At 39.9% G+C, this 17,836-nt stretch overlaps 1 protein-coding gene and 1 long non-coding RNA gene across 2 annotated transcripts in view; both read right to left on the bottom strand.

The window, feature by feature from the left end:
- Positions 1–4,835, bottom strand: part of LOC116705469 (contactin-associated protein-like 4) — a 66,091-nt gene extending 61,256 nt beyond the window's left edge. Inside the window, exon 1 of the mRNA XM_032541672.1 lies at positions 4,480–4,835. Coding sequence (XP_032397563.1) covers positions 4,480–4,564 — 85 coding nt within the window. The 5' untranslated portion in view covers positions 4,565–4,835. The remainder of the gene's footprint in view (positions 1–4,479) is intronic.
- A 6,301-nt stretch (positions 4,836–11,136) lies between these two features.
- Positions 11,137–16,190, bottom strand: LOC116705328 (uncharacterized). The gene is made up of 4 exons (XR_004335905.1): positions 16,073–16,190; positions 13,830–13,840; positions 12,394–12,396; positions 11,137–11,146 (listed from the first exon to the last, which is right to left on the bottom strand). It is a non-coding gene; the product is annotated as an uncharacterized LOC116705328 (long non-coding RNA).
- Positions 16,191–17,836: the final 1,646 nt, after the last annotated feature.

Genomic DNA, 17,836 nt, shown 5'->3' with positions numbered 1-17,836 from the left:
CCGTGGTTCCCTTGTCTCTGGATTTACATAACTGCTGCTTACCTGTTTTGTAAGACTCTTTTTGTTTGGATTAAATTTGTATTCTTTTCTACTGCTCCATTCTCTTCGCCTTCCTGCCCTTGGGTCCGAACCTCTTTTAACCTGACAAATCCACCAATTCCCCGCACCAACCGTAACAGCAGGGAGTGTGCATTTAGTTTCCATGCTTATTGTATATCTATAATAATTTAGTTGCTAAATCTACTGAAATGGCCCCCACAACAGTGGAGTGTAGTGTGTAAGATTAAAGGTTAAGTCTTGTATGTCATGGTTGTCTAAAAGCAGGTGAGTCCTTTTCCCCGGGTTAATAAATCTAGATTCTTGATGGCCACTGCTGCCAAAATGTAGCCTTGACTTGATCAGAGCGCGCGCCCTCTTTGGACGCACATTTTCATGAATGACACTAAAGTGGAAATACAAGAGGGGGCTCCTGCTCAGCCTTCTCTCACTTTTCTCATCTCCGCTGTCAGAAACTCAAGCATCCAATGAATCTGTACAGTGGGGCTTTGCAGGGAAGTGCAAAACACAAAGTTTATCATAATTACAAATGTATGTTCCTCTCAAGTGAGCTTGTGCGCTAGATGTCTTAAGTCACCTAGCACAGGCTCAATTGAGAGGAAAATATTTGAAATGCTGATATTCTGTTTGAAATGGGCAGCACGGAGACATTTTCCTTCAGCTCCATTCACAGAATGTTTATTCAAATAAATAAATCTGAGTCAGGAGCAATAGAACAGGATGTATTTACTGATGTTATTCACTAAGAAATAGCCAACAAAGTCTGCACCATTTTTGCCATAAGAATCACCAATAAAGTTTTCTAAACCAAAAACTACTTAACAGGACATGCTCCAGCAAGAAAGTAATTAGAAATTGGCAAAAACAAATAATATCTGCAACCAAGATTAAAGGTTTCCTTGACAGTAGCATGTAGCTACATGTAGGGTGTGTAATGTAAACATGTAAGGCACCTGACTAAGCTGGGAGTGAGAAGGTGTTACCAGCGACAGCTGCCCGTCCAATCATTGTGATGGGCAGCAAAAATGAGGTAAACAATTCATCTAACCATTCATTTCATTCATCACATAGTCTCTAGCTGAAAACCCAAAACCACCAGAATGTACAGCCCAGCATCCATCATCAGTCAAACATTTTCAACTCCAATGTGGACAAACCAGCTAACTCTGACATGCCATTATTCAACACACCCTCTGCCTCTTCTCAGTTTGGATGCAGCACCAACTGACACATTAGTTTTAACTTGAGAACCTCTCTACTTGGCGATTGGTGACTGTGTGTGGTGAGTCAGTCGTTATCTGAACACAACATGTGCACACACAAGCACACTATAGGCATTATGTGCACACACCCACACACACACGCAACAGTGCTGCTTAGCATTCCATAACACTCCATTATATTCACACATGGCTATTTGCTTCTTATCTCAGTATGCACACACTCACACAGAAACATGTGCAAACCCGAGCACACAGATACATATGTGCGCACACACAGGTTAGGAGTGCAGCGCACTTATCTGTCATTACGCTGCAATCAGAACACACACTCCACTGATTCCAAATCCGCTGAGAGAAGAGATAAAAATCCAATGGAGGACTTATGCAACCACGGAAAGAATAAAAATGATCTTGCGTTCCTTTTTGAGTGTGTAAAGTTTGAATTTTCTTTAGAACAAGAAGCAGCCTAGAACTCACTTTGCCTCTAAAAAAGCTCTCTCTGAATCTCAGCAGTAGGGAGCGCTTCTCCTTACTTATGCTTATGCATTTGAGTGAGAATTGTGCAGATAATTGGAGGAGACAAGCTTTCAGCTGGACTTGCTAGGCTCACATAATTTGTTGGGGATCAATTTTGTGGAAAATTGTGCACCTTTGAAGAGCATGTGCAAAAAGCTAGTATGTGTCAACAAGCCAAAAAGTCCTCCAAATTATTAAACAATAAAGGCTGTTTATTCCTACCCTCTAAAACGACCAACATAAGCATTTTATTGACTTGCAACCCTGGCTATGGCAGGAAATACAACCCGGGGGGGGGTTTAAACACGTTGTTAATGCTGTGAAGCGGTCGCAGTTTGGTTAGGTTTAGGCTACAAAAACTACTTACTTTTAGAAAAAGATTGCAGTTTTGGTTTAAATCAATGCATCTGTTCTGCTACTTCACTTCCGGTTACACATGTGACACATAACGTGACGTAGTTCTTGACAACAGGACAAAAGACTCATCGTAATCAATTTTAGCCATTCATTTACTATTTTGTTCACATATTACACTACTTGTACGAACCCAAGACTTTTGTAAAATCATTTCAATCACCAAAGCAATTGAGTGAAGGTTTATTTTCACAAGAGATTTGAGAAATTTCAAAAATGGAACATCATCTTTTCAGCTTTACGGCCAAATTATCTCTTTACACATTGATCTGACAAAGATATGGCCACACGTTACAGAGAGCTGAGTTTTTTCTGAACCTTTTGATGTGAAACACATGGGGATCCAATTATACACAAATACCCTCAAAAGATGAATTTAAAAAGATATCTACAAATGCCCTCGGACCTCAGAGGGTTAATTTGATGCAAATCTGGATCCAGAGTTGTCACTTCTAAACATTTTCTATTGTTGAACTGAAATATTTAGAGCAGCGTTGGTGGTATGAGGTGGTCTCTGTTGGACCTCTTGATTCTTTATGAAGAAAACTGTGCTGCTCATAGTAGACTTGTCAGCCATCAGAGAGCTCCAACGTCATGTCACAGAATGGTTTCTCTGGCGACTCCACCCACTGCCTTTCCTAAATTAGTCCACAGCTGCTTCAGCGCTGAGCTGAGCAGGGCTTCTGTGCCTGGCTGCAGAAACAGAAGCATCTGCCCCACCACAACGGTTTTACCTCCTTTGTTCACTCTGACAAATAGCTCAAGTTAAACCTTGCCGGTAGCACTGGCTCAGCACTAATGCAAAGTCAAATAAAATGTGGAGAGAGGTCTGGGCATCGGAGATTATAAAGTGGATGATGTACTGCATGTTTGCACTCCGAGAAAAGTTAAAATGGGTTTCACATTTTCTGTTTCTTTTGGTTATGGTTTCTGATAACATCACTCTGCTGAGTCTAACCCATTTCCTTTAAGGAAAATAAATCTCTTTATCTCTTTTTATTTTACTCTTTCAAAGCCCATAATGGAATGGTGTCTCTTGCCAGAAGCATTTGTCTGTCAAGGGGAATATAAACCTGACGTGTTAATATTTACCATTTATCAATCTGTCCCCACTCTGCCCACACTAAATCCTTTATTGGTGTTTGATTTCCTCAAATGTTTTTGCCCAGGCAAGATGACTCAGAATACATTGTTATACAACATCAGGTGAGGATGTACCCTCTGACACCCGCTTTATTAGACTGTGTTAGTATAATTGTTATATTGTCAGTGTTTGGCACATGCAACCAGCTCCTACTGTATGTAATGATGTAATGATCTTTCTGGTGACATTTTCATCAGCACAGTGTATGATCAAGATCCCGGATGTTGTGCACTTTTATGTCTCAAGCTTTTTGACAGTTTTACTTTTTTCATAATCACAACAACTCATGCAGCTTGTATGCCATGCTGTGGCAAATCACAACCAATAGTCTGTAAAGAGAAATAAGACACAAATGTGAAATGGTTTGAAACTGGAAAAGGAGAGATTATTTTTTATTAGTATTTTGAACTTCCCGTGGGCTTGTGATATATCCCACCACAAACATCAAGTTGACAGAGAAAAAGATGAAGATAACATGAAAAGAAAATAGTTTGGGTCTAAAGTTTGCTTTTAACAATGGCAAGGCAGAGACATCTGTCATTCTCCACTTCCTGGTCATTTTCTTCTCTATAAATAACATGCATTTTGATCTGTAACATCAAACCCTCTGAGAAGAAATAAATCATGAATAATTCAATTTCAAAACCCTCCTCTAATAAGAATGATGCTCCGATTCACATTCACACTTCACACCCATACTTCAAAGTGTGACCACGGACCTCTATAGCCTGTCCACTGGAGTGGGTGAGGCTTGAGTGCCTTGCTCAAGGGCAACTGTTTAATATGCTGAGAGAGAGGAAAGTGCTTCTCTTTCATCTTCTGCACCCACATGATTTATACACTAACACCCACTGCCCTATTGAAGAGCGGTGCATGGAAACACGTGCATAAAATGTATGAAAAGAAATCAATAAAAAGATATTGCTGTGCAATTTAGAAATCCCTACATGCAGATGCCTTTCAGAAAGACTAATTTGCAATTAATTCACAACATGCACAATCAAAAACCAAGTTTTTACAGAGAGGGAGAAATACCTGTATGATGTTAGTAACTCCAACAAACATTTAACATGAATGTAAAATGATCTTTACGGTCACCCAAAATGAAAGTCTCACTGCACTCACCTCCTCTTGTTGCCCCGTGTGAGGTGAAAAGTATCAGGGTGACCAGCGTAATTATTCCACAGACTTTTTTACTCCAGAGATCCATGATGAAGTGGAAGGATGCTGCAGAAAAGCCCAGCGGGTGAAGGAGGGAGACAGTCTGCCTCGCCTCTTTACTCCACTTCTCCTTCACACTCTCACACTTTCCAGATCCCTGCTAAATTTTGGACTTGTACGTCTGCAGAGCTCAGCAATATCCACTAGGCACCACTGCGATGACAGCGGAGGCGAGAGGCTACTTTCTGTTCGGCTGCACTCTGCAGAGTGAGGGGAATGGAGAGAGTGAGGGAGAGAGAGACACAGGGAGAGAGAGAGAGAGAGAGAGAGAGAGAGCTTTCACTATTGTCACAGCTCCAGTGAAAGGTACTTAAGTCATTAAAAGGACTTGGAAGACCCTGCGCTCTGCCAAAGTCCTTCAGCAGAAAATCCACTGCAGGCTACTCAATTCTGCTTCGACAATGTTTGGGAAAGAGTCGTCTTGTGTCCCATTAGGCTCCGGGCTGTTGCTCACAGGCTGTTTGTCATCATGTAATGCAGCAGTTCAGGTCAGCCGGTTATGGAAGAGATCCCCAGAACAATGCCTCAATCACTGCAAATCAATTAAAAATATCCCACTGAGAGAGGATACAGGAATTAAAATAACTATTCAATGACTAATTAGAGATTTTATCAGTTTGTATTTCACCCCTTCCAGGGAAATAGATCTAGTAAAAATGGCTGTTTTTCTTTCTTTTTTTTTGTTCAGGTAACACTGAGATTAAAATCTTTATTTTTAAGACCAGACTTGGCAAAAGATCTGAATAAAACACTGGTATGGCAATTATCACCAACAGAAAACTTAAACAGGCTAAGACACTGTCAAAGCGTTTAAACAACATGCATTTACGGTGAGCAAAGAAGTCATTTTCGAAAACTGGATACAATATGGAAACACAACCATTCACCAAGTGTTATTTTCCAAGTCCTTTAAAGTTGACTCGATTAATAAACCATGAAAATGGTTCTTCTATACCTCGGTCAAAGTGGAAAGTACAGCATATTTAAAGAGTATCTGAACACCTTTTGAAAATCCTGTTTTTGCTGACATCCAGTGGTTTTCCTTCTCACTGGTGCAGCAGAGCACACTTCTTAAAGGTCAAACAGACTTTAAACTTTCAGAGACGGGAGAAACATTCATGAGAATGTTGAGAAACATTGAACATCATGAGAAACATTCTATTCTGGTTTTGTTTCATTGGTTTTTCCATTTGTACTGCACAGTGCCCCCACAATCTTTCAAAGGCTGATGGGCCACATACTCTGTCAGCTTTCTGATTTAGTATGTGCATATCTTGAAGATACTGTTGTATACAGCGCCACCTGGGTGGAGCGTGTAGGACACCCAAAGGAAGTCCTGGAGCACCTGCACTCTGCATGCTGGATGATCAATCCAGCCAAATGTGTCTAGAATCCAGATTTTGATGAAAAATGATGTTATCTTACAAACAGATGAATCTGTGAGTCATATTGGAGCGGTGCTTCTGCAGGGATCAGCAGAAGACTGACATCCTGTTACCTATCAGTCGCTATTTTCCCAGGGAGGTACGCTATTCAACACAATGAAGCCTTGGCGATCAAGTCGGTGCTGGTCTCCCTAAAGTATTAGGTACCTCCTGGGGAGGGAATTTACCCTAGAGACTCAAAACATCAGGCAGAGATTTTATAAGTGTTGGAGAAAAACCGTTATTGGGATTTAATATCCCAGTTTCAGAGTGCTGTTGGTGTTTTCTAACACACACCTTCAGACTGTATAATGATATAGAATGATTTAAAGCCTTATCAATGCGCTTTAGTTACCAATCAACTCTCTGAAGATGCTAATAATTTCCCCATAACTGTGTGGTTATCTTTGTGACTGCTTTTGCAACAAGGTTTTGCATAAAAAGGGGCCAGTTGTGCACCAAATGTTGCATATTACCTCCTATAGCAAATGGCACAGGAACACCTAGCATTTGCTTGGCAGCGCAGTAAGAGGTGAATTTCACCCTTTGCGGGTGCTTAGACAAAGTCTGTATTTTTAGAGAAGGAAAGTTTTTGAAAGTTTTTTTTTTGTCACCACTTCCAGCCTTTGTGATTAAACAAAAATACATGGATGAGAGGACTAATGATATGTTAAAAAGGATAGATTTTTTTTTGTACATCTGACACAATCCCTCTCTAGTGATAATAATTATCTGTCATTTGAAAACCACCAGAATAGCAAGGTGAGAAAAGTAATTTCTCTGCCCAAATTGGGTTTTCACACACAGAACTGTGTAAATATGTCGGTTCTGCAGAGTGAAGAAAGAGATTATGCTGCAGTCTTTATCAGTATTGTCACAGTTAATATTACTATTCCTGGATCATGTGACTGTGCTTTTTTTATCTTCCGTGATGACCCACACAGGGCATGTGAATGAGGCAGGATGGTGTGTGGAGAAGGAGCAGAGATACCGACCAATGCTGCCTGCGTCGTATTGGAACTGTAGTCTTTGTTTTAAACATTTTAGAAAGTGAGAAACAGAGAAGCAGATAGAAACATATGTTTTGTGCATCTGTGTGAGAAAAGTCATACTGAGCGAATGGTATGTTAATCATGTCTTTTATCTCATTTTGTGCCAACATTTGGATATTGTTAACATTTCAAAAAGGTTTCTACTCAGGTAACTTTGTCTAAGGGTCTAAAGATTGTCAATGTTACTGTGGATTAAAATCCAAGGTGGCAGTAAATGTTTGGATTTAAAAGATGCACTCGGTTAGGGTTAGGGTTAGTTTGCAACTAATTCTTTGTGTCATCAACTAAGTCATGGTCTAAATACTTATGTGGAACTGAAACCATCCAGTGGACTTGGTTTCCATGGTATTGGCAGTGTCAGTCTGTTTGTTGGTAACTCGGTTGGTCCAACACATGAAACGCCTTAGCCATTCAATTTGGTACCAGTACCCAGAGGATGAACGTCTTTTACATTGAAGCCATTGCCAAATGAGTTGCTACAAAGCTAATTAAGACTGTCAGTTCCACACAACTCTCTCTCTTTTTCTCAGTTTGGCTGTGTTCAGAAGATCGTGTCGTCCGGCGACTTTCACGAGCAGAAACTCAGTCATATTTTTTAATGCTTTGTGTCCTCCTTAGCTACCAGCAACTGCGTGGAAGAAGGGTGGGGCCAGTACGCGATCACGGAAGGCTTGTATCATGTGGACGCGCCGACTGTTTTGTTGTCATTTGTGACAGAAACTACGCACTATAACTTTAATTGACATGAAATTTGGTTCAAACATTCATGTTTTCCAAAGGTTGAATTGTAGTAACTCCTCCCCTGACCTTTATGATGCTGATGTTAGCATGTAGCTCAAAGCAACACTGTGCTTTAGTTCAACTTCACTTCACTGCTGACATGACTGTAGACTTTAAAAATGCATTTGACCGGAGTTATGTCTGGTGCACTTATGTAGTGACAGACGTGCATAAAACTACATTACATATTCCCACAATTCCCAATGTTGCTATAACACCAATAAAATATAGAAATGTTGTAATTTCTTCTTTTTTACTGCAAGTTTTCCACAAAAATGGTCAATCTGGAAGATCAAGTTTATAGACACACGTTCAACGCCCTGGCTAGCTAACTGCACAGAAGGACATGTTAGTGTGCTCACTGTGCCCATCCCATCCTGAGGGCCCTTCATTCATTTTTGCACATACTGGACTATATTACATCATACAATTACATAGAAGTTCTTAAAGCACGTTTTTTACAGCTGCCTACCAATTTTTGAAATTGTTCTTCAATTACGTTCAATGTTGTGGAAAATCCAACATAAATTCAGTCATGTTGGGTCACAATCACACTAAAGTATCTGTAAGATCCTAAAGGGAATAATACAAAACACTGAGATTGAGAATCTCAATATAGATTTGGGTACCCTACAGACTTCTGCCGTAGTTTTAAATGTCATTAATAATGTAACTTGTGTTGTAAATAAGCACCTTGTTTTTACTGTTTATTTGAAATTTGAATATACCGTGAAAACTAAAACAGCTGCTAAACTCATTTGGCTTGTTTTATATGAAACAACTGACTTTTCTTTGACATTGTGGTGTTTTATGGTAAATTTCTTGGACTTTGTCACTTTGCTTTGCAGCTGTATTAAGGTCCCTCCGCAGCCTACTGCCAGGTCTTGTTTTGTATAACTCATTTTTATTTTGCATACCAAATGAAGCCTGCCAATGACTGATGCACTCCCACTCTACTTTATATTCACAACACCTGCTGCGAGCTGTGTGGGGATTTTGGCTTTGGCCAGCAAGCTGTTTGGCCAAAACATAAAAGACTCTTAGAGTTTGTTTAAGAGGTGAGGAGGGAATTTTTAAACTTGACGAAATGAGGGAAAAAAACTCATATAAAGAATTTCCTCTCTATCCCTTGTAAATGTAGAAGCATTTTGTTGGTCATGAGGGTCTGAAACAAATCCTTTGTCTGGTTGTAGTTGTGAGAGACGGTAATTCTGCTCTTGGCTGCACATTGGCAATTTTTAATTTGGGCTACAGGCACATCTCTCTTCTTTCTTTAGAACAAATCAAGATCATACTTTACTGGTTCCATTAATACTATGACGTGCTCTAAACTTTCTGCAGAACCTGCAGGATGAACCCTCCTCCCACCCAGGCTGAACGTGGGTCGGATTCTACTGAGCCATAAAGAAGGACATGACATTTAATGTTATTGATGTCTATTGACATTTACAAACATTTCATTTACTGTCCTGAAAAACGGACATGAAGAGAGACAGAGAGAGAGAATCATAGGAGAGAACAAGCTCAAATTATCAAGAGAGAGAACTACTGGGTGTTTCTTTCATGTCATGTGATTCATAATTCATTCATTCCGAGCAGCAATGTGCGCGGAACTATATTCTCTCTACACAATGCCGACTGAGCTAGAGCTTTCTGATATGAAAGGGGTGTGCTGGTTGAGTAGTGCCGGGGTTAGTTATTGTTTTCTGCATAGACAATGTTAGTGAATTTAGAGTGGTGAAACATATTTCTGCCAAGCCAGTGGGCAGTTTAAAGTGCTATTGTACCAGAAAAAATAAAAAGAGAGATGACAGCTTTTGTGAAAAACTGTTTGAATTTGAGTCAAGATTTTTTTTTTTTCATTTTTCTGTTACTGTTCATAATGATAATACATTGATAATGATAATGAGGATGATCAACTCTGTTACAAACAAAAGTAGATGCTCAGTACAGTAGTGCTGTGGAGGAGGGTCTGGCGAGTCCACACAGCATCCCAGGATGGGAGAAAAACGTGTTCTGGTTTATTGGCATTTCTTTAAAGCAATCACAATTGTCTTAGTCGGCTAGTTTTGGTGGAACGTGTGTGTTCAAAACCTGTTTTAGCCATGCAACAGAAAACTCAGATTGGACAGATAGTCTAGCTAGCTGTCTGGATTTACCCGGCAGAGATCTGAGGAGCAGTTAACCATAGTCCTCAGAAATCCAGTTTAGAATGGTTTACAATGCCAACACAAAGAAAGCAGAATGTATCTGACATCCAGCCGATAAGTAGAACATCGTGGATACACACTACATGTAAATTTGAATAAAAGATTATCCTGCAACATACAGAACAAGCTTGCAAAGATTCTATGCTCTGTTCATTGGGTCGCCTGAAGCATTTCTCATTTTGCATCCTCACGCAGTTTAGAAGCAGGACCATTTTAAACAAAACCTACTCTACATAAAGAGCTCAGGATTCTGTGCAGCTCTACGTGGGGCTGCTCGTTTCACTGAAGTAGCTTCGTTTCCATTATCGACTCCAGTTTTCCATTATTGACCAAGAAATGGTTGTTTTCTTTGTGCTGACCTCCACACAGTTACCTTGGATACTATCTCCTCATGAATAATGTTTAGACACATCAATGAAAGTCTCCCGCTCTCTAACTTTAGAAAAAACTCGGGAAACTCTGAACATAGTTATTACAGGAATCCTTCATTTGTAAAGTTCAGTGTATTGTAGAAGTTAGTGTTGTAGTTTAGTTTCTCCCTCAACCTACCTTGAAAATGAAAGTAAAATGCTTGAATGCACTTTAGGTTACTAAATCAGACAGCAGACTTGGGGGTTGGGTAAAGTTCTTCAAAACAGTGAATCCCTGGAGATTGAAGCTGTGGCTTCTTTTTCAGCAGATGCTGCTCTGTATCTCTGCGGTTTTCAAGCATTGAACGGCCTTGCTAAAAGAAATCCCTGATTTATTTACTCCTCATGCGCTTCCCCAGATCAGCGGATGAAGCTCTGCTGGCTATTTCTTGGTTTTAGCTGCTGACCAAAGGTGACCAGACATCTGCAGTTAAACTTTCCAAACTTTGCAACTCTCTGTCCTCTGGGATCAGGCAAACAGCCTCTTTTAACGTCAAAAAATATTCAGAGGAAGTCAGACATAATCCCTGACCATCATGCAATGCGCTCAGCGTGAAGGCGATCAAAATCTGTCAATCTGGCTGATCTCAAACAAGCGAGTTTGGGGAGGTGGGAGAAGCAGACTGTGACAACAACAGACTGTGTATACAACTAAATCTAATCAAAATGATCCTGTGTATCATCTCTTTAATAAACTGAACAATATTGTGTCTCGTCTTGTGTCTGTGTGTGGTCTTGTATTGACGGACTTTCCTCCACAGCGCTGCGAAGGAAGGTCTGGCTAGAGAAAAACGTGCTCTGGTTCATTGGCGTTTCACAATCGTCTTGACGGCGTTAAGTGCCGGACTATATGATGGCGACTTTGCAAAATAGCCTCAGGAAGGAACTTGTTGGGTTTTTCAAGTCATGCAACAGAAAACTCTGATTGGACAGGTAGTCTAGCTAGCTGTCTGGATGCAGAGATCTGTGGAGCAGTTAACCATTTTCTCATACCAACCGGAGTTTAGTATGCCAACACAAAGAAAGCTGAAAGTGTTGAAAATCCGGCTGATAATGAGGGACATCCGGCAGAATTTCAGGACCTGAACAATCCCGGAAATGAAACGTTGTCCATAAAGTCTAGGTAAAACAGGACGCAGAACCAGCTAAACATGCCCACTAATGCCATGAACAACAGTGGACTGTGACAGTTTGTGACATCAACTCAACAAAACTTCTTGACTTGATTCTAAAAGCTGATTTTATCTTGGTGGCTTTGACCTTGGTGGGCAGCGGGGTGAATGAATTTGTGTCCTTTGGTGTTCTGGGAGTGTTTAGGCTGAGCTGAGCTTTTTTTCACTGTGCTGCGGGGTATTGAAAGGGTTGTGAAGCATGATATTAGGTGCAGATCTTCCCGCTGGGACGCCCCAGAGCCTTAACGATCTGGAAGCAGCGCTGACCTGTCGGCAGTGACTGACAGGACTCGCTCAGCTGGAAGAAAACGTTGCTTTTGGCCATAACAGGGGGAGAGTCAGAGGGTAAATCTGCTGTCAGAACAAAGATTACAGAACAACATGGGCCACACCACATACACAACCATACACACAGCACTCAGTGTCCCTTTTTGCTCATAACGAAATTAGATGAGTCACTCTGCTTTAAATAACCCGAATAATCTTTAGTGATTTAGCGTGATATGATGACAAAACTGCCGTTTCAAGCTTTGAGTATACAATTTATCTTGTTAATCTGCTTTAGATTTTGTTTCAGGTGAACTGCATTATTAAAATGAAAAATGGAAAGGTATGGCTGAATTGGATTTAACTCAAATACATCCATCTTTGATATGAGTTGTTGTTATACAGAGAGATGACTATCTTTATAAAGCCAAATCAGCTGCTGAGATAACGAGGAGGTTTGGTTTTAGGAAACACCAGAAAACATGATTGAGTGCCCTACAAACTGGCTTTCGACTTGGAGTTAAGCACTGAAGTTATTCTTAAAAAAGGAAGTCGTCTTTGGAGTTTTGCCAACCGGATAAGGCAAAAGTTTAATCTATCAACTAGCGTTGTTCTGGTTGGTTGTAGCGCTATCCAATTGCATGCAGGGGGAATTTGAAAGTCAACCTTTAGTCCTGCAATGATCGGTTTCCATACCCAATATCTCGATGTGGGTCTGGCTTGTCAGGCTAAGTATTTAGGGTTGCATTCAAGTTATGTATGTTATAGAAACTGAAAATATAATGCATTAGTTTTTCAGTTAAAAAAATATACGACTGTCTTTTACTTTGCGTATCTTTTTGTTTTGTGTTTTTTTTTGCAAATATTGATTTCTAGAGTTAAACGTGCTGACAAAATGTAATCAAAGTCTGCACGATATGTATGCAACTGATTTGTTGTTTTACAAGCACATATATTTAAAATTTGGAAGTCTATCTTTGAGCCAGAGAAATGGGCAATAACCAGAGGTGGGTAGTAATGAGTTACAATTACTCCATTACATTTAAAATGAACTTCTAGGAGTAGTTTTACTTGAGTAAATTTGTGAAAAAGAAACTCACGTGACCATATTTAATCTCAGCGGCGGGACGGGTTAGCTTTACAGTCGTAGCAAAACAAAAATGCCAGAATCAACCGTCGACAATGCAGACGAGGAGGAACACCCCTGGCCTCACATTGGAAGCATGTTTACCTTAGTAAAAGTGTGAAACAGCAGCTACATTATGCAGTGTCTTCTATCTCGACCAAAACAAATCGACAATTCAGCATTCTATAACATTCAGCTTTTTTTTTGTTGCTGTGGATAGGCGAATGTTTGTCTTTTACGTTGCATATGTTTTGAACATTTCCTATATATCCATCCAAATGTGATGTGATAAGTCTCTTTATTTAAGCTATTTTGTAACTAATAAAGTAATTTTAATTTGTTTTATTGATTGGATGAACTATAATTTGCCTAAAGATGATTATTTTGTGTTATTGTCTGTCTGATTGAATGCTTGTGTTAAAAAATAAATCACACGTTACTCAACGGTCATTCAGCACTTGAGTAGTTTTTTCACCAAGCACTTTTTTACTCTTACTTACTCTTTACTCTTTTTTACTCTCGTAATTATTAGGATGACTACTTTTTACTTTTACTTGAGTCATATTAATCTGAAGTAACAGTACTTTTACTTGAGAACAATTCTTGGCTACTCTACCCTTCTCTGGGAATAACAAACTGTTATGTTCTCTTTACTCTGCTGCCGTGTGTCAGCGCCACATTCTTGTTAACATCTTGTCGACCAGATGTGATCATTTTCCACAAACACCAATGAAATTGGTTTAAAGATTGATATCACTCTGTCTGACCTGTATCTCTGTGAACAGCATTCCATTCAGTCAGTAAATCAGCCACAGTGGTGACCTCTGACCTCTGCAGTGGTTTTGCAATCATTCGATGAATCTGACCCCACAGATTTCTTTTCCTTTCCTTCTCATTGTCTGATACAGCAGCACCATAAATATGCCACATCACTGCCTGCTTGTTTTTTTATTTCTCTGTGAGTTGCTGCAACAAATTCATGAAGGCGGTGAAGATCTGTCTGCAGATGCTCTACAGATTTCTCCATAAAGCACGTATCTCTGCCGCCCGGCTCAGGAGACTGTGAACGGCATATTTATAACAGAGACAAAGATAACCTCCCGCTCTCCAACCCAGTCACCATCCATATCCAGCCTGACGATTCTCCCTCTCCGTCTGCCTCAATCCTTTGTTGTCGCTCTCTGTTTCTTGGTTGTTTCCTCAATGTCCTTCTCGTCTGTCACCAGCACCTGTTTACGCTCAGTCCGCTTCATCTTCTGCTGACAGAAGCAGCGTTAATCTGAGCAAAAGTGATTTCTTCTCAAATGGAAGGTAAATCATAGCAGAGCTTTGTTTTCGTAACCTTTGTTCTCAGGTTGTGATAATAAACTGTAACTACCATATAACTGTAAATGACAAGATATGAGTGTAAGATTGCCAAACAGATGCTCAGCCGTACTATTTAAATGAAGCACCAGATTAAATCCTATAAATTGCTTCTTCTCAGTCGACACATTTCAAGTTTTCTGCATGTTGATCCTCTAAAAAGCTGCACAGCTTCTTGAAGCATACTTCTGCCTCCGAGCCCGGCGTTATAGAGCTCTGAATGTGTCCTCTGCAAACAGATCCATCTCAATCACTTGAAGATGTGCACATTTAATCACTCGGCTGTTTGAAATGCCTGCTGCTGGCAGTTTATTGTGGTATGGAGTATGGTGGTGAAGAATTAATGCAAAGCCTAACAACTATACAGGATGGTAATGGAGCTCTTTGTGCATCAGTGGCTTCAGGTTCACAGGGTTAATGGGGTATTACTTGTTTCAAACCACGATGGCACACAGTCGGCTAAAGAGTGCTGAGAGCAAAGTAGAGAGGACAGAGTGGAACATGAAGATGGAGAAGAGAAGTAGACAGTAGAGAGGAAAGAGTGGAACACAAAGATGGAGAGGAGAAGAAGACAGGAAAAGAGAAGAAGAAGGAAGAAATAATGTATTAAAAGTTGTCCAAAGTTAGTGGTATGAACCACAAACAGACAGACAAGACATGAGCAAGAAAGTCTGACGTCAACATTGTTCTTTATTCTGCCTCTTTTCCTCCCCTTTTCGTCTTCCTTCTATCCATCGCTCTTTTGACTACTTTTCTATTATTGCTCATCTACTTTCCCAGTATGCAATACTATATATTCAGAAGCTTATCACACTGCAATGCCAAATAGTGACATCATGTTGGCATTTTGTGCTATATCTGCTTCCATTTTTCATGTTCTATGTAAAAGTTTTTTTTTATCTATTTTTATTTAGGCATTATCAAAACGTTATTTCATTAGGGTCAGATATAATAATTTAGTGGTTATACACCTACAGTTTCCCACTGCTCAGACAGCTTCAGCCCACAGACTTCTTGGCAGCTATAGGAACACATTTCAGTTTGATTATAATCCCAATCACCACTGACTGTATGTTCAGACTGCTAATAGTTAATGCTGTTGATCCTCTGTTGCTGTACCTGAAGGCAGTCAGATAATGATGTGTTTGTGTTGGTTAGAATAGCTACAGACCTCGCCTGTAAAATATTACAGATCATTAATGAACTTTTAGCAAACTCAGGTCCAGTTGAACAAGAGCTGCAACTAAGATACAGCAATGAAATGAAATGTTAATGTCTCTCTCACACTCTCACATATTAGATCATATATTAAATACATTGCAGCTTGGTGTGGTAGTCACAGACGTATGTCCAGCTTGGTGTTATAGTCAGAGACGTATGTCCAGCTTGGTGTTATAGTCAGAGACGTATGTCCAGCTTGGTGTTATAGTTACAGACGTATGTCCAGATTGGTTTTATAGTTACAGACGCATGTCCAGCTTGGAGTTATAGTCACAGACGTATGTCCAGCTTGGTGTTATAGTCACAGACGTATGTTCAGCTTGGTGTTATAGTTACAGACGTGTCTCCAGCTTGGTGTTATAGTTACAGACGTATGTCCAGCTTGGTGTTATAGTTACAGACGTAGCTCCATGTTGTAGAGCAGGTTCTGGGTGATTGGCTAAACTTAACTGCAATAGCCAGGAACTCACAGCAGCGTTGTGACCAAGTCCTCTTTGCTCAAGTCCCAAGTTAGTCCCAAATCATTTGGTTCCAGCAAGTCTTGAGTTATTCTTTTTTAGGAAAGTCAAGTCAAGTCACAGGTTATGTCAAGTCAGATCAAGTTGAGTCCTTAGTTTATGAAAGTCAAGTTCCAAATCACTTTTTTTTACACCCAAGATAAAGCCCTATTACTTGTATAATGTCTTTATAAGGAGAAAAGACTAGGTATTAGTAGCCCATCTAATAAAAGGATTAGCTAGTTTGTAACTAGTACAAAAAGTATGAGAATGCATTGAATCTGTATTTTAATTGTTGATATTCAGTGAAATAAAGAATCAAAACAACAAATTATTACTTATTTATTTTGTATTTCCCCCCAATCGCTTTTAAAACAGTGAAATTATCTGCGCCTGGGCAGCTCACCTGGTAGAGCGTGCACCCTTTGCTGAATGTCATTCCTCCTCTCTCCCCTTTCATGTCTTCATCTGTCCTATGAAATAAAGACCTTAAAACGGCTCCCAAAAATCTTTTAAAAAAAAAAAAAAGGGAAATACTGACAGCCAGACCTCAACATTCTACAACTTGGTCAACGAAAGCGATTACTCGTGGCACAGATGCAGCCATTGTGTAGGTCAGGTCTCACTAACGAGGCTTCATCAGGATTATCCATGTTACATGTTGCCATAGCAAGGAGTCTGACTGACAGCCAGTCATCCAATCATGGCAATCACTTACCAGGGAGCTTTTTGAGTCGTCCAATGATTCACATTTTGCGCTGGTGCAGCAAACTTGATAGTTAGAAACACAACAAGATTAAATTATATTATTTTATATTTAACAGCTAACATTCAAACATATGAAAACACCCAAGTCGTCATCACCCAGTCGACATCTCACAGTGCTCTGTACCCGGATCACAGTCACCTTTTGTCAGCTAAATTAAACGCCTATTGTTTGGTTATGTTATCTTTTTTCTTTCTTTTTGGGACTGGATGTTACTGTAATTTAAACTGAAGCAGTCAAGGCAGATCTTTATGTGTGAACACATCCAAACACTGCCAAACTTCATTAATGAGCTTTTATATCTGCCTGCAGGAAAGATAAGTGTAAAACCCCACAACATCCAAACCTTCACCTGCCTCTATCCTTTCATTCTTTCATTACACTGCACTGCTCAGTATTTTTGTTCCGTGGCTTGAATTTAAAAAACACATATGGCAGTGTTGTACTTAACACTGATATTTTTTGCCGACAGTTGCACTGAAGGTCATCATGTGAGCAATTTTTTTTCTGCGCTGAAATTAATTCTAGCTGCCTGTCTCTATCTATGTCTCTCTCTGTGTCTCTTTGGAAGAAAAGGACGATTGATCAGACAACTTAACTTTTCCTTTTGTCTGCGGAGACAAGGAGATCTGCTGAAAAGAAGTCAGAATGGAAACTTTATTTTGGTTGAATGGAGACAGTGACAAGAGTTTTTGAGTGGTTGGATTGTGCTTTTGGTGCGTAGCGGCCAAGTTTGGACTGGAAACTCTCCATGGAAGCGTTTAGAATCCGTATTTTTATGTGAATATTTATTTTGATTTTGATGTTAAATTTATTTTCACATCATGAAAATATGAGAAATGCTCGGTGAAGCTGCAGATTAATTCCAAATGGAATAGCCTATCCCAGTTTGCCTTATTGCTTATTTGCTTGCATCCAGATGCGTGTGCGTGTGTGTGTGTGTGCGTGTGTGTGTGTGTGTGTGTGTGTGT

This window comes from Etheostoma spectabile, chromosome 17 (assembly GCF_008692095.1).
Source record: "Etheostoma spectabile isolate EspeVRDwgs_2016 chromosome 17, UIUC_Espe_1.0, whole genome shotgun sequence".
Lineage (NCBI taxonomy): Eukaryota > Metazoa > Chordata > Actinopteri > Perciformes > Percidae > Etheostoma > Etheostoma spectabile.
Note: the sequence above shows the minus strand (reverse complement) of the source record. Positions and strands in the feature narration are given on the sequence as shown.